Genomic DNA, 16,049 nt, shown 5'->3' with positions numbered 1-16,049 from the left:
GGTGTGCATATGGAGGCTTACATATACCTGTTCTTGTGCTTTTGATGAACCTTGGCTTTCCTGATCAAGACTAGTAGATTTTCTTGATCCAGAAGAAATAGATGTATTGCTGACATCACGGCAGACTTTACTAGATGGTGACTTTTGTGTTTGATCTGTAAAGTGAACATAAAGCTATTTAGTCTCATTCATAAAACAATAGGCATTTTGCTGCAAAAAAGTATTATACAATGAGCATATTGGCTTTTCTGATAAAATTCCTATTTTCATATCCCCCTCCCTCTTAGATTGTAAGCTTCAAGGAGCAGAGCCCCCCTAACCCTCTTGTATTGAACTGTATTGTCTCCCTTTATATTGTAAAGTGCTGAGCAAACTGTTGGCGCTATATAAATCCTGTATAATAATAATAATATCAAATGGAACTTGTAAAGTGAAACACAACCCAAAAAAAAAGCTTTTTTTCTTTTACATTTTAATTGGTTTTGGTGCAGGGTTACTCTTAAAGCAGTTTCTATTGCTGCCTATAACCCCAAGCAAGGGAACTGTCCTCCCATCAAAAGGAAAAAACAGAAAAATGTCCCCTGCGCTCAAAAGTTGTGGGATGATATGAACAGTACAGGTCTTTAAGCGTCCATCTCCTGCACAGGCCTTGCTGCCCTCTAAGAGTCAAAGGGAAACCCAAATGTGAACTGCAAAAACAATGGAAGAAAGGGCACAACAGCCTAGTGCATTACCTGAGAATAGAATTTTTATTAAAACAAAATATATACACAAACAATTATATGTTAAAAGCATCATAATCTCAAAGCGACCAGGTCACCAGGTCAACTCCCAAACCTCAAGAAGACCCGCAAATGGCTGATGCGTTTCGAGAGCCAATCCTGCCTGCTACATAGTCTTTATAAAGCTACATAGTGGTATCACATAGTGTCCAGCAGACTCCCCCCACTGGGGTGTGTATGAATAATGGCCCAAATTGTACACAGCTGGTTATGACATTAAGAAGTGTGATCATAGAAACAAGTCGCATTGAATTGCACACACACAATGTTTGCCCATAAGGGTCACAAATAAATAAAAATACATTGACACTATAATTGCATAAAACCCTTAGTAGTGTTAAAAACGTAATGAACTATTAAAATATTCAAAAGGCATAAAATTGCTTACATGAATGATTGAGGACTATTATACTTGATATCTCCAGTGGTGCATTCACGTAATGTAATTTTAATGTTTTTATCAGTACTAAGTGTTTTATGCAATTATAGTGTCAATGTATTTTTAGTAATTTATTTATTCCTGTCAATCAATCAATCAGAGCCAGTGAGTAGGGATCAGGGGGCAGGGCCAAGCAGAGTTCTGTGTGTTTCAGCTCAGGAGCAAGCATGCATGAGTGCCCCCTGAGCAAGCAGTTTGCTATGGGGGCATTCAGCAGGGGGAAGAGGCTAGCACCACCAGTGGGAAACCCTAGAAGAGGATCAGGGCTGCTCTGTGCAAAACCATTGTACAGAGCAGGTAAATATGTGTTTGTTATTAAAAAAAAAATGAACCTTTACAATCACTTTAACTGTGTTATTATGGGGTTTATTTACTAAAGCTGGAGTGTCCAAAATCAGACTCCCTTCTGCATAGAAACCAATCAGCTTCCAGGTTTCATTGCCAAAGCTTCATTGAACAAGCTGAGGTTAGAAGCGGATTGGTTTCTATGCAGAAGGGAGTCTGATTTTGGACTCTCCAGCTTTAGTAAATAAACCCCTATGTGTCAGATAACTTGAATATAAAACTCTATTCAGTATATTTATCAATATTTTCACCCAAATTCAAAACACTTTTCCTCGAGTGTAACACTTTTTTCAATCAAGTCTTACTGAGATGGGTGGGAATCTTGGGTGAAAGTTGTGTAAATCTTAGATGAAGACATTGTTATATAGACCCCTGCGGCTAATTTACCTATTTGTATACTTTTTTTTTTTAACCACTTCAAGTCCGGACACTTTCACCTCCTTCCAGTCCAGGCCAATTGTCTGCTTTCAGCACTATCACACTTTGAGTGACAACTGCGCGGTTGAGCAACACTGTACCTATATGAAATTTGTATAATTTTTTTGAGACACATTTCTTCTGGTGGTATTTGATCATCACTGGGTTTGTTATTTTTTGATATAAATGAAAAAAAAACTGGATTTTTTTCTACATACTTACCTGTAAAATACATTTCTTGGAGTACATCACGGGACACAGAGCAGGCTATTCATAACTATGTGCGTTATAGGCTACCTATAGGTGAATGGACACTGCCCGACCAATCAGAGAGGAGGTCCTCCCCTATATAACCCCTCCTACACAGAAAGAGGAGAGGGACTAATGCTGAAGCCTGGCCTTTAATGGTACCAACAGCCAATTTCTTCTTCAACCCTGTTTAAAGAAATGACAGAATCCTACCAATCACATACTTTCATGGGTACCTCACACCAGGGAATGTAAGCCCTCCAAGTTCTGTAATAAATGTTTCTAGAGAGTACCGTTCTAGCACCCAACCCAATGATGGGGATGACAGATTCCGATATTCCCCAATCCTTTAGGATCTGGGTTTCATTAGCCACGCCATCAAATTTAGCGACCGTAAAGCTGGGTGCTGACAAACTTGGAACATATTTCTCTGCCCAGGTCAGAATGTATTTCACCTCCTCCTGAGCACCTCGACTCCTGGTACCGCCCTGGTGGTTGATGCATGCTGTGGCATTGTTGGACTGAATCCTTACAGGCCAACCCTGAAGCCTGGATGTCCAATACCTCAAAGCCTGCCTCACTGCCCAAAGTTCCAGGACATTGATGGGTAGAACCCTTTCCAGTGGAAGTCACGTTCGCTGTCCTCCTCCAGGACAGCCCTCCGACCTGAGGCGCTGGCATCAGTGGATCTCCCTCTCTCCAATTTGTGAGTCATCAACAACCAATTCAGGCTTTGTGTACCTCTGAAAACAGAGACATACAGTAATGCAGGGCCAGAACCTTCTTGTTCCAAACAGTAAGAATATTCCTTTGCAGTGGTCAAGAGTAGAATTGGGTATAGGGAATAGCCTCTAACGAGGACACCATCTTCCCCAGCAACTCATACAGAGGCAAATTGAAGGGTACCTCTTGGCTTTTAAACGGCAAACCTCGTTCCTCAGGGCACAACGTTTCCCTGGAGGCAGAAATACTTTTGCCTGAACTATGTCTAGGACCACCCCAAATACTCCAGGGCTCTGTATTGGTTCCAGGGCTGATGTGAAGTTGAGCACCCAGCCCAGCTGTTCCAGGATCTGCATCGTAAGGACCACATCCTGTTTGAGACCTGGCACCAACCAACCTCTGAGCAAAAGATCGTCTAGATAATCTATGACCGATACCCAACCCCCCCCCCCCCCTCAAGTTCTGAGTAGCCCCAACACCACAGCAAGAATTTTTGTGAAAGTTCTGGGAGTCGTGGCCACCCCAAACTGTAGTGCTATGAACTGGAAATGCTGAGCTCCTACGTCAAACCGCAGAAATGTTTGGTGAGGAATGAATATTGACACATGTAGGTGTGCGTGCTTGATGTCTATGGACGTTAAAAAAACTCCTTCCTATAAGGAGGCCACTACTGACCAAACTGATTCCATAGGAAAAGACCGGACATTTAGAAACCGATATAGCCCCTTGAGGTCCAAAATGGGCCTTACATCCCCATTTGGCTTTGGGGCTGTAAACAGGTTTGAATAAAACCCCTGAAAGCTTTTGTCTGGTGGAACCTCCATGATCACCCCGAGACAATAGGCAATCGAGTGCCTGAAATAGAGCTCTTCTCTGGATTTATTGGTACATTTGACTTTAGAAACTGGGGAGGGGGAAAGACCTGGGATTCTAGTCTGTACCCCAGAAATCGTGGAAATGACCCATTTGTCTTGGATTAGAGCCCTGAAGGAAGCAACAAAATTCAAAAGCCTTCCTCCCACCCGAACGAGTGGGGGCGCCCCTTCATAAAGAAGGCAGACTTTGGATCTGCCTTGGATGACTTTTGTACCCACGGCCCTGTCGGGTTTTGATTCTAAGCTCTACCTCCGGAGGCTGGGACCTGTGCGACTGCCTGGTAGAAGAGGGGCCAGCACTCGAAGCCCCTGACACCTTAAAAAAAGGGTGCTTGGATCTCCTTTTAAAAAGGTAGAAGGGAACTCTTTTCCTCTGAAATCTTTTGGATATATTTGTCCAAATCTCCCCCAAACAACCACTCTTCATGAAAGGGAAAACCTGCCTGTGATGGAGAGCAGAATATTATTTTATTTTTGTGTTGAAATCAACAAGTGTGTCAAGCAGTCAGCTTGTCTGCTTAATTAAATCTATGAGTTCCTGATCCCTGCAGGAGGTGGGAGATGAGGTTGATCTCAGCGGGAGGCACAGACAGCATGGTGTACTGCAACTGGGAAAAGCCAGATGTGTCGGCACTAGGGGGCTTGAGGTTTGGTCAAATTGAAAGGACAATATAATTTACCTATGTTGGGAGAATGATCAGAGCTTACGTCAGTGATGCACAGAGGAGATCATGGCTGCAGGTCTTGAAGCTGCAGTCAGGACATACAGCCCTCCAAAGATTCTGATGAGTTGGTGTAGGATCTCTGTCCTCAGGACCTCCTTCTCCATGCCACTCTGTCTAGACTTCCTCTGCTGAAGCCATTGTTGGATGGTGAGTCCCTGAATTGCTGCCTTGTACTCCGGGACTGTGCTGTACCAGTTTTTGGCCTGCCACTCTGGGCCCCGATTGTTGTTCTTTGACTCTGGACTAAGCTCTGCTGTGCTAGAGTGCCACCCTGTGCCAAGGACTTAGCCCCTGTTGTGCTGGATCCCTGTCCATTCCTGCTGTGTGCCCAGTTCTTTGTGTGGATTAACGCTTTCCCTACCAGAACTCTGCCAACCCTGCTGTGTGTGTGTCCTCCATCCAGTACTGGGGTGCTTTTGAGCTGTGGCCAAACCCCATAACCCTGTCCTGGAGACCAAACCTCTGGCTGTACCCTGTGTACTGGATTAACCCTGCTCTGCCTAAACCCTTTGCCCTGCATGCTGGACTGAACCCTATGCTGCCCAGAACCTTTTGCCCTGAGTGCTGGACCTAACCCTATTCTGCCTCGAACCTTTTGCCCTGTGTGCTGGACTTAACCCTTTGTCTGCTGGAGTCCTGCCATCCCTGCAGTGTGTTCAGCCTTGTGTTACAGATTTTACCCTTTGCCCGCCAGAACTCTGCTATCCCTGCTGTGTGCCAGCCCCATGTTGCAGACTTACCCTTTTGCCTACCAGAACTCTGCTTTCTCTGCCTTTCAATAAAAGCCTTGCGTGTACCCCTGCTCTCCGTGTGTGTTCTGTTCCACTCATTCCTCGGTCACACTGCCAATAATTTTTTGCATGGCAGTTCTGCCAACCAACTCTTTAGCCACAAATCACAGAGCATGTGCACTAATAAGAGAGTCAAGTGAGAAATTTGCTGAATTGAGTCCTCAAGAGCATCAACCGCAAACCATAAAAATTGTGGAACATCCACCAAATCCCTGGCTGAGTATTCAAAGCAGTCGCTTGCCACGGTCAGAAAGACAAATGTCAATAGTTGCCACTTCTGGCTGGATCTCTCCTGCTTCTTAGTGCCCTGAGAACCGATGCCATTATCTCAGCGATCTTATCCTCTAACCCTGCTAAGGATGAAAAGATCATCTTTGGTTACAAGGTTACCAAGATCATCCTTGGTTACATATGCCAAGGCAGATGCCCCAGTAGTAGACAAAATGACAGATAAATGCAGTGGCTCAGACTGCCCACTAGCTTCTGGCCTCACAGGAGACGAAATTACAGCGGACATTCGGTTAGGTACCTCAGGACCTGGAGGCGGCATAAGAGTCCTTTGCTGTTGTACATCCCCCCACGCCGCTTTCTGGAAGACATTACTTCAGCGTAAAAACCTGTGCACCTCCACTAATAAACACAGACCACAAGATACAGCTATCTAAGTAGGTGTAATGGAGAAAAACACTCCATGCAATTGCTGACCTTATGAGCCACCAAGGGCGGCTCCTGACTGACTGGTCAACGCTTCCCCTTCAGGGAGTACTCACGTGCCCCACTGAATAGCCTGCTCTGTATTCCAGCCACAGGAATTCCTCAACGGCAGCAGCAGCAATCCATGTGTGCCCAGGCCTGCTGATCAACAAATATGGGCGACTTCCATTTTGGCCACTACTGTGAATACACACGCGCACCTTGCCATGCATGTGCCCTACAGCTGATGGCCGGCCGCACTCCCTATAGGTGCTCAAGACAAAAACAACAAGCAAGCATATGCAGAGAAAAAAATGCAATGAGCACTCCCCCTGGTGGAAACCCTGTCAAACAACAATACCCTCCAAATTTGAGCTTTGTTGTTCCTCTTTTTTTACAGAGAGAAAAAAGGAGCTATCTTACCAGTCCTGCCAAGCACCAACCTTCACCCATCACGGCGGGTATTGTCATACAGGCCTTTAAGAACCCAGTCCACATAATGTGGGGCCACTGCCTCGAACCCGTATAGCACCCTGCTGGAAAGCGCCTTGGTCAGATTTGAAACTGCACAGGGTTCCATCTGCACGGGGTTCAGCGCAGCAAGGATGCATCACAGGCAAAACCCTGAGGATTCTTCTCCTTATCCAGCGAGGCTCGGGTACCATCCATTTTGGCTCACAGCTTTCCGAATGGATCCGATTAAAGTTCATGATTCTCGAAGGAACTGTACTAGACCTTAGGTATGCTCCAGTAGCACAAACACTTTCAGTGACCATCCCCCTTACAGATACTGGTGAAAAAACTGAAGTACTTCCTGTGTAGGAGGGGTTATATAGGGGAGGACCTCCTCTCGGATTAGTCGGCCAGTGTCCATTCACCATAGATGGCCTATAACCAACATAGTCATGAATAGCCTGCTCTGTGTCCCGTGATGTACGATAAAGAAATACCGAAAATTTTGATTCAAAAAATGTTTTTGCTTAGTTTTTGTTGTAAAATTTTGCAAATCAGTAATCTTTCTTCATAAATTTAGGCCAAAAGGTTTTCTGCTACATTTGTGGGGTAAAATAACCCAAAACAGTGTATATTATTTAGTCTGTGTGAAAGCTATAGTCTACAAACTATGTGATATATATCTGAAAATTGATCAGTTGAGACCCTACACTGGAATGACATATGGCAGTGATCAGGACGCTCGTATGGCGGTGATCAGGATGTTAGCGTGAGTTATGGCGATGATCAGGAAGCTGGTATGGAGTAATAAGGACACTGGTATGGTGGTGATCAGAATGCTGGTATGGGGTATGGTGGTGATCAGAAAACTGATATGGAGTATGGCGATGAACAAGAAGATGGTATGGCAGTGATCAGGACGCTGGTAGTGCATATGGGATGGTCAGGATGCTGGTATGGGGCATGGTGTTGATCAGGATACTGGTACAGCCTATGGGGGGATCAGGGTGCTGGTATGGGGTATGGCGGGGATGGGGGCGCTGGTATGGGATATGGCGATGATCAGAATGCTGGTATGGGACAGGACGGTGATAAGGGAGCAGTTACGGCATATGGGATGGTCAGGATGCTGGTATGGGGCATGGTGTTGATCAGGATACTGGTACAGCCTATGGGGTGATCAGGGTGCTGGTATGAGGCAAGGTAGAGATCAGGAAGCTGGTATGGCAGTGATTTGGACATCTGTATGGTTTATGGCCATGTTATAGTATGCACTGGAACAGGTGACAGGGCTGGCTGTATTGTTTACTATAGACTACAATGGGCAGTGATCAGGGACACGGGGGCAGTGAGTGTACATGCAGCCTGACAGGTTGCTGCACACTCACAAACTCTTGCATCGCTTCTCTCTGCTCTCACACAGAGCAGAGAGAACCGATCTTTACTTTCACTTTCAATTTTTACCATATGAGTGCTGTGACTGGTCACAGCAGTCACATGGTAAAACACCGTGTGATCGCCCGGACACAACGGTAATGTGATTCGCTGTATCTAGGTGACATTCGGATCGCCGCACTCCCGGGTGCATGCTCAAGAGCCAATCGATGAGGGCTGACATACAGGTATGTTAGCCCGCATCGGCAAAGCTTCCTATCCACTGTCATAGGCAATAGGCAGACGGGATGAGGTTAAGGACCTATAGAACATTTATTTGGTTCACTGTCAAAAGAAAGACATAGATTAATGTTTTGTAAGCATGGGGTATTACACAGAGGAATGTTAATCTACAGATTGCAGGTGGAAAGTGGTTAAAGACCAACCTTTACGATCCACTGGACTACATGCTTCATATTTATTTCCAACTTCTCTTTCTCGGCTCCACTCTCTAAAATCATTACAATGTGGTTTCCTAAAAATCATAGTGAACAATTAGTGTGATTTCACTTACATTAAAATACAGAGTGGTTAAAATAAAAGCATTAGAAGACCACTCACCAGTTTGAGTTGTAACAAAGTCTTTTATTTTTAATGCAGATCAAACTATGCGTTTACTTTGCCCTTTGCACTTCCTACAGCTATAACTTCCCCAATATATACATAGACAGTGGACCTTACACAACATTATAAATAATTTCAGGATCTGTACTTACGCAATACTTACTCTATAAACACTCAACACCACTTCTCTACATATGAGTGCATGCTTATAAACACACACACAGCACCATTTGTCAAATGGAATTCTTGTTGCTCACTCGCTTTGTGTGTAACCAGCCTGTCAGGACCATTGTTGTGTATGCGGATAGCCTCTTAATAACTATGCCATATGTAAAACATTAAAATTAAAGAACACGGTCTGCTCCTACAAAATATGAACTGAGAGATACAGTTCTGTTTACCTTGTCTTCAAATGACTCTCAATCCTCAAAAATGTATCAGTTGTTTCCTATTTAAAATAGCTCAACCAACCAGAGAGGAGTCTGTGAAGACTGCACCAAAGCAAGCACTATTACTGAACACAGTGCTTGGAAAGCCATATACTTTGGAACACAGTGCTTGTAAAGTCTTTTATGAAGGGAATGGATAAAAAATAAGTGGAAAACATACTTGTCAGGAGATGGGCTAGTTGATAGTAACTGTAGGGCAGAGTCTATCGTATTTGCCAAGAATGGATTCTAAAAAAAGTATGAACTAATTTGACAAACGTGTGCCTAAAAGGTATAATTCAACTTTAGTCAAAGCTGTACAGTCTGTTTTTATCTACGAACTTTTATATGTCTTTTTTATATATGATTGTGAATTTGTGAATATTTTATGACTCTACGCCAGGTTTATATACCTTTTTTTGATTTTATCTTTTAGCGCTGCACACCATTGTTTATATTGTTTTTATCTACAGACACTCTTTATCTACATAGGCAGCTTTTATAAAGAAGATGAACTATGCCTTTAAACATCTGTAAATAACAAAACTTATGTCAGCCATCATTAGCCAAAACGATTTTATATGAACAAACACACTTTTATATGTTTAGCTGAATAATGTCTAGGCCTCGTTCTAAATAATACTATACCTGGGCAAACACAAATTTGCTGGTGCTGGGGGGTGTATATAGGAAGCTGATGAAACAGGATTAATCTGAAATTTTCCATCATTACAAGAAACTGAATCAGAAATATTTTTATGTGCAGCCTGTATCCCTTCACCACTTCTTAGGATATCCATCAGGATAATTTTGGGTTGCCTGTTATTTTGTGAATATAATAGATATATAAAACAGGTTTATTTTTTTTTTATTGTGTAGATAAATACAAATCTATACTTGCAAAAGAACAACCTCCAGTTGTCGCTTTAACCACAAGAAAAAAAAAACTGCTTACAGTTATAAAAAGGCCCAGGGATCTAGTGCTGAAGCTTTGTCTTATCAGAAAGGCATGGCATTGCATTGTTAAGTTGATCGACAAAAATATTTTTGTCAATTAAATTAACACTATTTTAGTCAACTATAGTCAATAGTGTTAATGGTATTTTAGTCAAAAGACTAAGACTAAATCTAAATTGAAATCTGAAGTCAAAATGAACACTGCAGAGCAGGGACACCGAAAGGTTCCACATATGAGTACATGCCCCCTAGATGCCTGTACTTAAGGCTAAATGCACACAGATGTTTGTAGCCATAAAATGCCTAATTTAAAAAAATACAGCATTTTCCTATGCCTGGAGAGCAGCAGGTAACTTCCTGAATACAGCTCCCCTGGCACAGGAAAACACAATGTTTCCTGCACCCGGGGAGCCACCCTCAGAATACATGTCACACACACATGCACAGGTAAACACCGATGCACAGAAACATCAGCATTTACATGAGTACAGGGGGAGTAAATCATTCACATCTTTGGTCACACCCCACCTGTGGTTCCCCTGGTATGGGAAAATGCTGTTTTTTACCCTAGCTTACTTTATGCCTGTAGACATCCGTGTGCATGAGGCCTTACAGCAGCTTATTTGTTAACAGAATCACTTTAAAGCACATAACATACACTGTAAGTATATATTTAAAACATTTGGCCAGATGTATGAAAACTGGAGCTGAGTAAATAACTGTTGCTTATAGCAAACAAAAAAATCTGATAAACTACTAAGGCCAACATTATTTATCTAATTTTCTGACATAACAATGATATGTCTTATTAAATGAAATAGATGTTTATAATACAAGCATTAAAAAGGTATATTTCACTTTTTGCTAAAATGTAATAAATGTACCCACATTAACCACTTGCCCTCCTGAAGATTTACACCCCTTCCTGACCAGGCCATTTTTTGCAACACGGCGCTGCATTACTTTGACAACTGTGCGGTCATGCAATGCTGCACTCAAATAAATTTGTCTTTTTTTTCCCCCACAAATAGAGATCTCTTTTGTTGCTATTTGATCACCTCTGCGGATTTTGCTTTTTGCGCTATAAACAAAAAAAGACCAACACTTAAAAAAAAAACACATTTAATAAAAAAATGTTAAAAACCAAATTTCTTTATGAAATTTAGACCAAAATGTATTCTGCTACATACAGTTAGGTCCATATATATTTGGACATAGGCACAACTGTAGTTTTTCTGGGGTATTTACCAAAACATATTCAAGCTATAGTTATATAATGGATATGGGCTGAAAGTGCATCCAAATTGGAGGTAGGGTTTAGGAATTACAGCTCTTAAAAGTAGCCCCCCCCCCCCTTTTCAAGGAGCTGTCCATGCAAGTGAAACAGGCCATTTTAAGGCTTCAAAAACTAAAGAAATCCATCAGAGAGACAGCAGCAACATTAGGAGTGGCCAAATCAACAGTTTGGTATATTCTGAGGAAAGAAGGTCCCACTGGTGAGCTCAGCAAAAAAAAGGCATGGGTGTCCTTGGAAGACAACAGTGGTGGATGATCGCAGGATCCTCTCTATGGTAAAGAAAAATCCATTCACAACATCCAAATACTGTGAATGTGAAGTGAAAGACACTCTCCAGAAGGTGGGCGTATCATTGTCAAAGTCTACAATCAAGAGAAGACTTCACGAGAGCAAATACAGGGGGTTCACCACAAGGTGCAAACCATTCATAAGCCAGAAGAATAGAAAAGCCAGATTAGACTTTGTCAAAAACCATCTAAAAAAAGCCAGCCCAGTTCTGGAAAAGCATTCTTTGGATAGATGAAACGAAGATTAATTTGTACCAGAATGACAGGAAGTAAAAAGTACGGAGAAGGCTTGGAACAGCTCATGATCCAAAGCACACACATCATCAGTAAAACATGGTGGAGGCAGTGTGATGGCATGGGCATGAATGTCTTTGAGTGGAACTGGGTCCTTGGTGTTTATTGATGATGTGACAGAAGACAGAAGCAGCCGGATGAATTCTGCAGTGTTTAGAGATATAATGTCAGCCTAAATTCAGCCAAATGCAGCAAAGTTGATTGGACGGTGCTTCACAGTACACGTGGACAATGATCCAAAACATACTGCAAAATCAATCCAGGAGCTTTTGAAGGAAAAGAAGTGGAATATTCTCCTATGGCCAAGTCAACCACCTGATCTCAACCCAATTGAGTATGCATTTCACTTGTTGAAGGCAAAACTAAAGGCAGGAAGACCCACAAACAAAGAACAACTGAAGACAGCTGCAGTTAGATTCAGAAAGGAAGAAACCCAGTCTTTGGTCATTTCCATGGGTTCCAGACTTCAGGCAGTCATTGCCAGCAAAGGATTCTCAACAAAGTATTAAAAATAAACATTTTATTTATGATTATATTCATTTGTCCAATTACATTTGAGCCCCTGAAAATGGAGGGACTGTGTATAAAAATGGTTGCAGTTCCTAAAATTAGTACTTGATATTTATGTTCAGCCCCTTAAATTAAAGCTGAAAGTCTGCATTTCATATTCATTTGGATTGTTTATTTTTAATTTATTTTGGTGGCATACAGAGCCAAAAGTATGAAAATTAAGCCTGTGTCCAGATATATATGGACTTAACTGTATTTTTGGTAAAAAAGAAAAAATCCCAAAAATTGTATATTGTTTAGTTTGCAGAAAAGTTATAGCGTCTACAAACCACGGTACATATAGTGGCTTTTTTTTATACTAGTAATGGCGGCCATCAGCGAATTACAGCGGGACTGCAATATTGAAGCGGACATTTTAACACGGACACTTTGCGGGAACCAGTGAAACTAATACAGTGATCAGTGCTAAAAATATGCACTGACACTGTACTAATGATACTGGCTGGTAAGGGGTTAACATCTAGGGTGATCAAAGGGTTAAGTGTGTGCCTAGCTATGTGCTTGGTGTACACTAGGTGGTGTTATTACTATAGGAAGTGATGGATTGTTTTCTTTGCTCTGCAGAGAAACCATTCATGACTTTTACCTGTCAAAACAATACTATGTAAACATAGCTATAGCACTGTTCTTCCTCCCTCACTGACAATCTACAGGTACTGGGCAAGCAACTGCTCGCCGGGGCCTGTAGATCGTTTTGTACTGTGACAGTTCACAGGAAAAGATTTTCTCCTGCGGTGCGTGCCCATGTGGCGGAAGTGCAAAATTACTTTTTTTTTTGATTGATTTTGCACAGGAAAGCCATGCTGTAGCAGTAAAACTGCAATAGGGCAGATGGAAAGTGGTTAACAGAATTTAAAAAATGTGCATAATAAATGCATTTTGCACTGGAGCCTGCAACCACAGAGCATTGCAACCGCAATCAGTGCACTGCAGATGCAATACACAGACAGACTACACAGGCAGACCTCCAGCCCCAGGTATATATGCATGTATGGACATTGGGCTGGAAGAAGTAAACAGTAGACTAAAAAGGGTATATTTACTAAAACTGGTGAACTCAGAATTTGATGCAGCTGTGCATCATAGTAGCCAATCAACTTCAGCTTGTTCAATTAAGCCGTGACAATAAAACCTGGAAGCCGATTGGTTTCTATGCAGAGTTGAATCAGATTTTGCACTCTCCAGTTTTAGTAAATAACTCTACTAAGAGTCGTGACATCACTGCACTTTTGCTCCACTGAGATCTAGGATTTCCTCTGCCACAGACACTGGAAATATATCTGTAAATGGATGCCGCATATTTGTGGACAGAGCCATGCACAGCCACTTCATATTCAAACGAAAACAGGTGTGTTCAGGGAGAAGAATCCCCCACTTCAAGTAAGGATGAAGGGGAGGCGTTTGAAGGTGGGGAGCTGGGAAATAAGACCATGTTTCATGTTAGATGCTGAAAGGTGTAACATGAAACATTTAGAAGGGTGGACTATGCTTTAAAATCTAAGTTTACTTTTTGGAGTAAAATAGGCTATACATATAAGAGGTCCAAGTACATTAAAATGAGGGAAGGGTAAAAGAGTGTACTGTATGCGCACAACATTTTAACACGGGGGCGAGTGGCCAAAAGATTTTGCATCCTTCCCATTATCCAGGATGCAACACTGCAATGATGGAGTTTTATTTAGCCAGGTTTTGGGGTGGCTTAAATAGCCATCAGGTATTCCAGCTACATTTAGCAACATTTTACTAAATTGGACAGTGTATTTTATAGTCTACTTGGACCTCACAGAGGAAAAAAAAGTGTCTAAGACAGTGATGGCGAACCCGTGGCACGCGTGCCACAGCCGGCACGCCGAGCCTTATCTGTGGGCACGCCAGGAGAATACCGTATTTTTCGCTCCATAAGACGCACTTTTTTCCCCCAAAAAAGGGGGGAAAATGTCAGTGCGTCTTATGGAGCGAATATAGAGCGGCCGGTCCGGTATTTCCACCGCGGCCGTGTCAGAATACCGGGCCGGCCGCTCAGCTCTGCAGTGGGACCGTACCTGTCCCTCTATCCAGCGGCGCGCTGTCTTCCCGGTTTCTGTAGTGTGCATGACAGCCGGGTCCCAAGTGCGCATGCGCAAGAAGCAGTGCTCTTTGTGAATGGTAAGGCGGTACCTGGGACACATGACAGATCCCAGAAGCCGCCGGACCAATCACAAAGCGCAGCGCTTCTCGCGCATGCGCACTGGGCATCCGGCTGTCCGACGAGCGCCCACACTACAGAAGCCGGGAAGACAGCGCGCGGCTGGATAAAGGAACAGGTAAGATAAAAAAAAAACCCTGCGGAAGTAAGAGCGGGTACCTGTCAAATTCAGGTACCCGCTCCCCCTCCCTCCCCAAAGGTCAGCAGTCATCTGTACTGTCCGCAGTCTCTGGTCATCCCTGTGCTTTCCGCAGTCTCTGGTCATCCCTGTACTGTCCGCAGTCTCTGGTCATCCCTGTACTGTCCGCAGTCTCTGGTCATCCCTGTGCTGTCCGCAGTCTCTGGTCATCCCTGTGCTGTCCGCAGTCTCTGGTCATCCCTGTGCTGTCCGCAGTCTCTGGTCATCCCCTGTGCTGTCCGCAGTCTCTGGTCATCCCCTGTGCTGTCCGCAGTCTCTGGTCATCCCCTGTGCTGTCCGCAGTCTCTGGTCATCCCTGTACTGTGTCTGCAGTCTCTGGTCATCCCTGTACTGTGTCTGCAGTCTCTGGTCATCCCTGTACTGTGTCTGCAGTCTCTGGTCATCCCTGTACTGTGTCTGCAGTCTCTGGTCATCCCTGTACTGTGTCTGCAGTCTCTGGTCATCCCTGTACTGTGTCTGCAGTCTCTGGTCATCCCTGTACTGTGTCTGCAGTCTCTGGTCATCCCTGTACCGTGTCTGCAGTCTCTGGTCATCCCTGTACCGTGTCTGCAGTCTCTGGTCATCCCTGTACCGTGTCCGCAGTCTCTGGTCATCTCCTGTACCGTGTCCGCAGTCTCTGGTCATCCCTGTACCGTGTCTGCAGTCTCTGGTCATCCCTGTACCGTGTCCGCAGTCTCTGGTCATCTCCTGTACCGTGTCCGCAGTCTCTGGTCATCCCTGTACTGTGTCCGCAGTCTCTGGTCATCCCTGTACTGTCCGCAGTCTCTGGTCATCCCTGTGCTGTCCGCAGTCTCTGGTCATCCCTGTGCTGTCCGCAGTCTCTGGTCATCCCTGTGCTGTCCGCAGTCTCTGGTCATCCCCTGTGCTGTCCGCAGTCTCTGGTCATCCCCTGTGCTGTCCGCAGTCTCTGGTCATCCCCTGTGCTGTCCGCAGTCTCTGGTCATCCCTGTACTGTGTCTGCAGTCTCTGGTCATCCCTGTACTGTGTCTGCAGTCTCTGGTCATCCCTGTACTGTGTCTGCAGTCTCTGGTCATCCCTGTACTGTGTCTGCAGTCTCTGGTCATCCCTGTACTGTGTCTGCAGTCTCTGGTCATCCCTGTACTGTGTCTGCAGTCTCTGGTCATCCCTGTACTGTGTCTGCAGTCTCTGGTCATCCCTGTACTGTGTCTGCAGTCTCTGGTCATCCCTGTACTGTGTCTGCAGTCTCTGGTCATCCCCTGTACCGTGTCTGCAGTCTCTGGTCATCCCTGTACCGTGTCCGCAGTCTCTGGTCATCCCTGTACCGTGTCCGCAGTCTCTGGTCATCTCCTGTACCGTGTCCGCAGTCTCTGGTCATCTCCTG

At 44.1% G+C, this 16,049-nt stretch overlaps 1 protein-coding gene across 2 annotated transcripts in view; it reads right to left on the bottom strand.

Moving 5' to 3' along the window:
* Nucleotides 1–16,049, bottom strand: part of SENP7 (SUMO specific peptidase 7) — a 96,834-nt gene that overhangs the window by 60,682 nt on the left and 20,103 nt on the right. For both annotated transcript variants that reach the window (XM_089652923.1, XM_089652922.1), the window contains exons 5-6: nt 8,313–8,401; nt 28–155 (exon numbers count right to left, since the gene is read on the bottom strand). In XM_089652923.1, the coding sequence (XP_089509049.1) occupies nt 28–155; nt 8,313–8,401 (217 nt within the window). The remainder of the gene's footprint in view (nt 1–27; nt 156–8,312; nt 8,402–16,049) is intronic.

The sequence above is a fragment of the Staurois parvus genome, unplaced genomic scaffold (genome assembly GCF_062004578.1).
Source record: "Staurois parvus isolate SC_StPar_1 unplaced genomic scaffold, SC_StPar_1.0 ptg000696l, whole genome shotgun sequence".
Classification (NCBI taxonomy): Eukaryota; Metazoa; Chordata; class Amphibia; order Anura; family Ranidae; genus Staurois; species Staurois parvus.
This window is presented reverse-complemented; position numbering and strand designations above follow the sequence as displayed.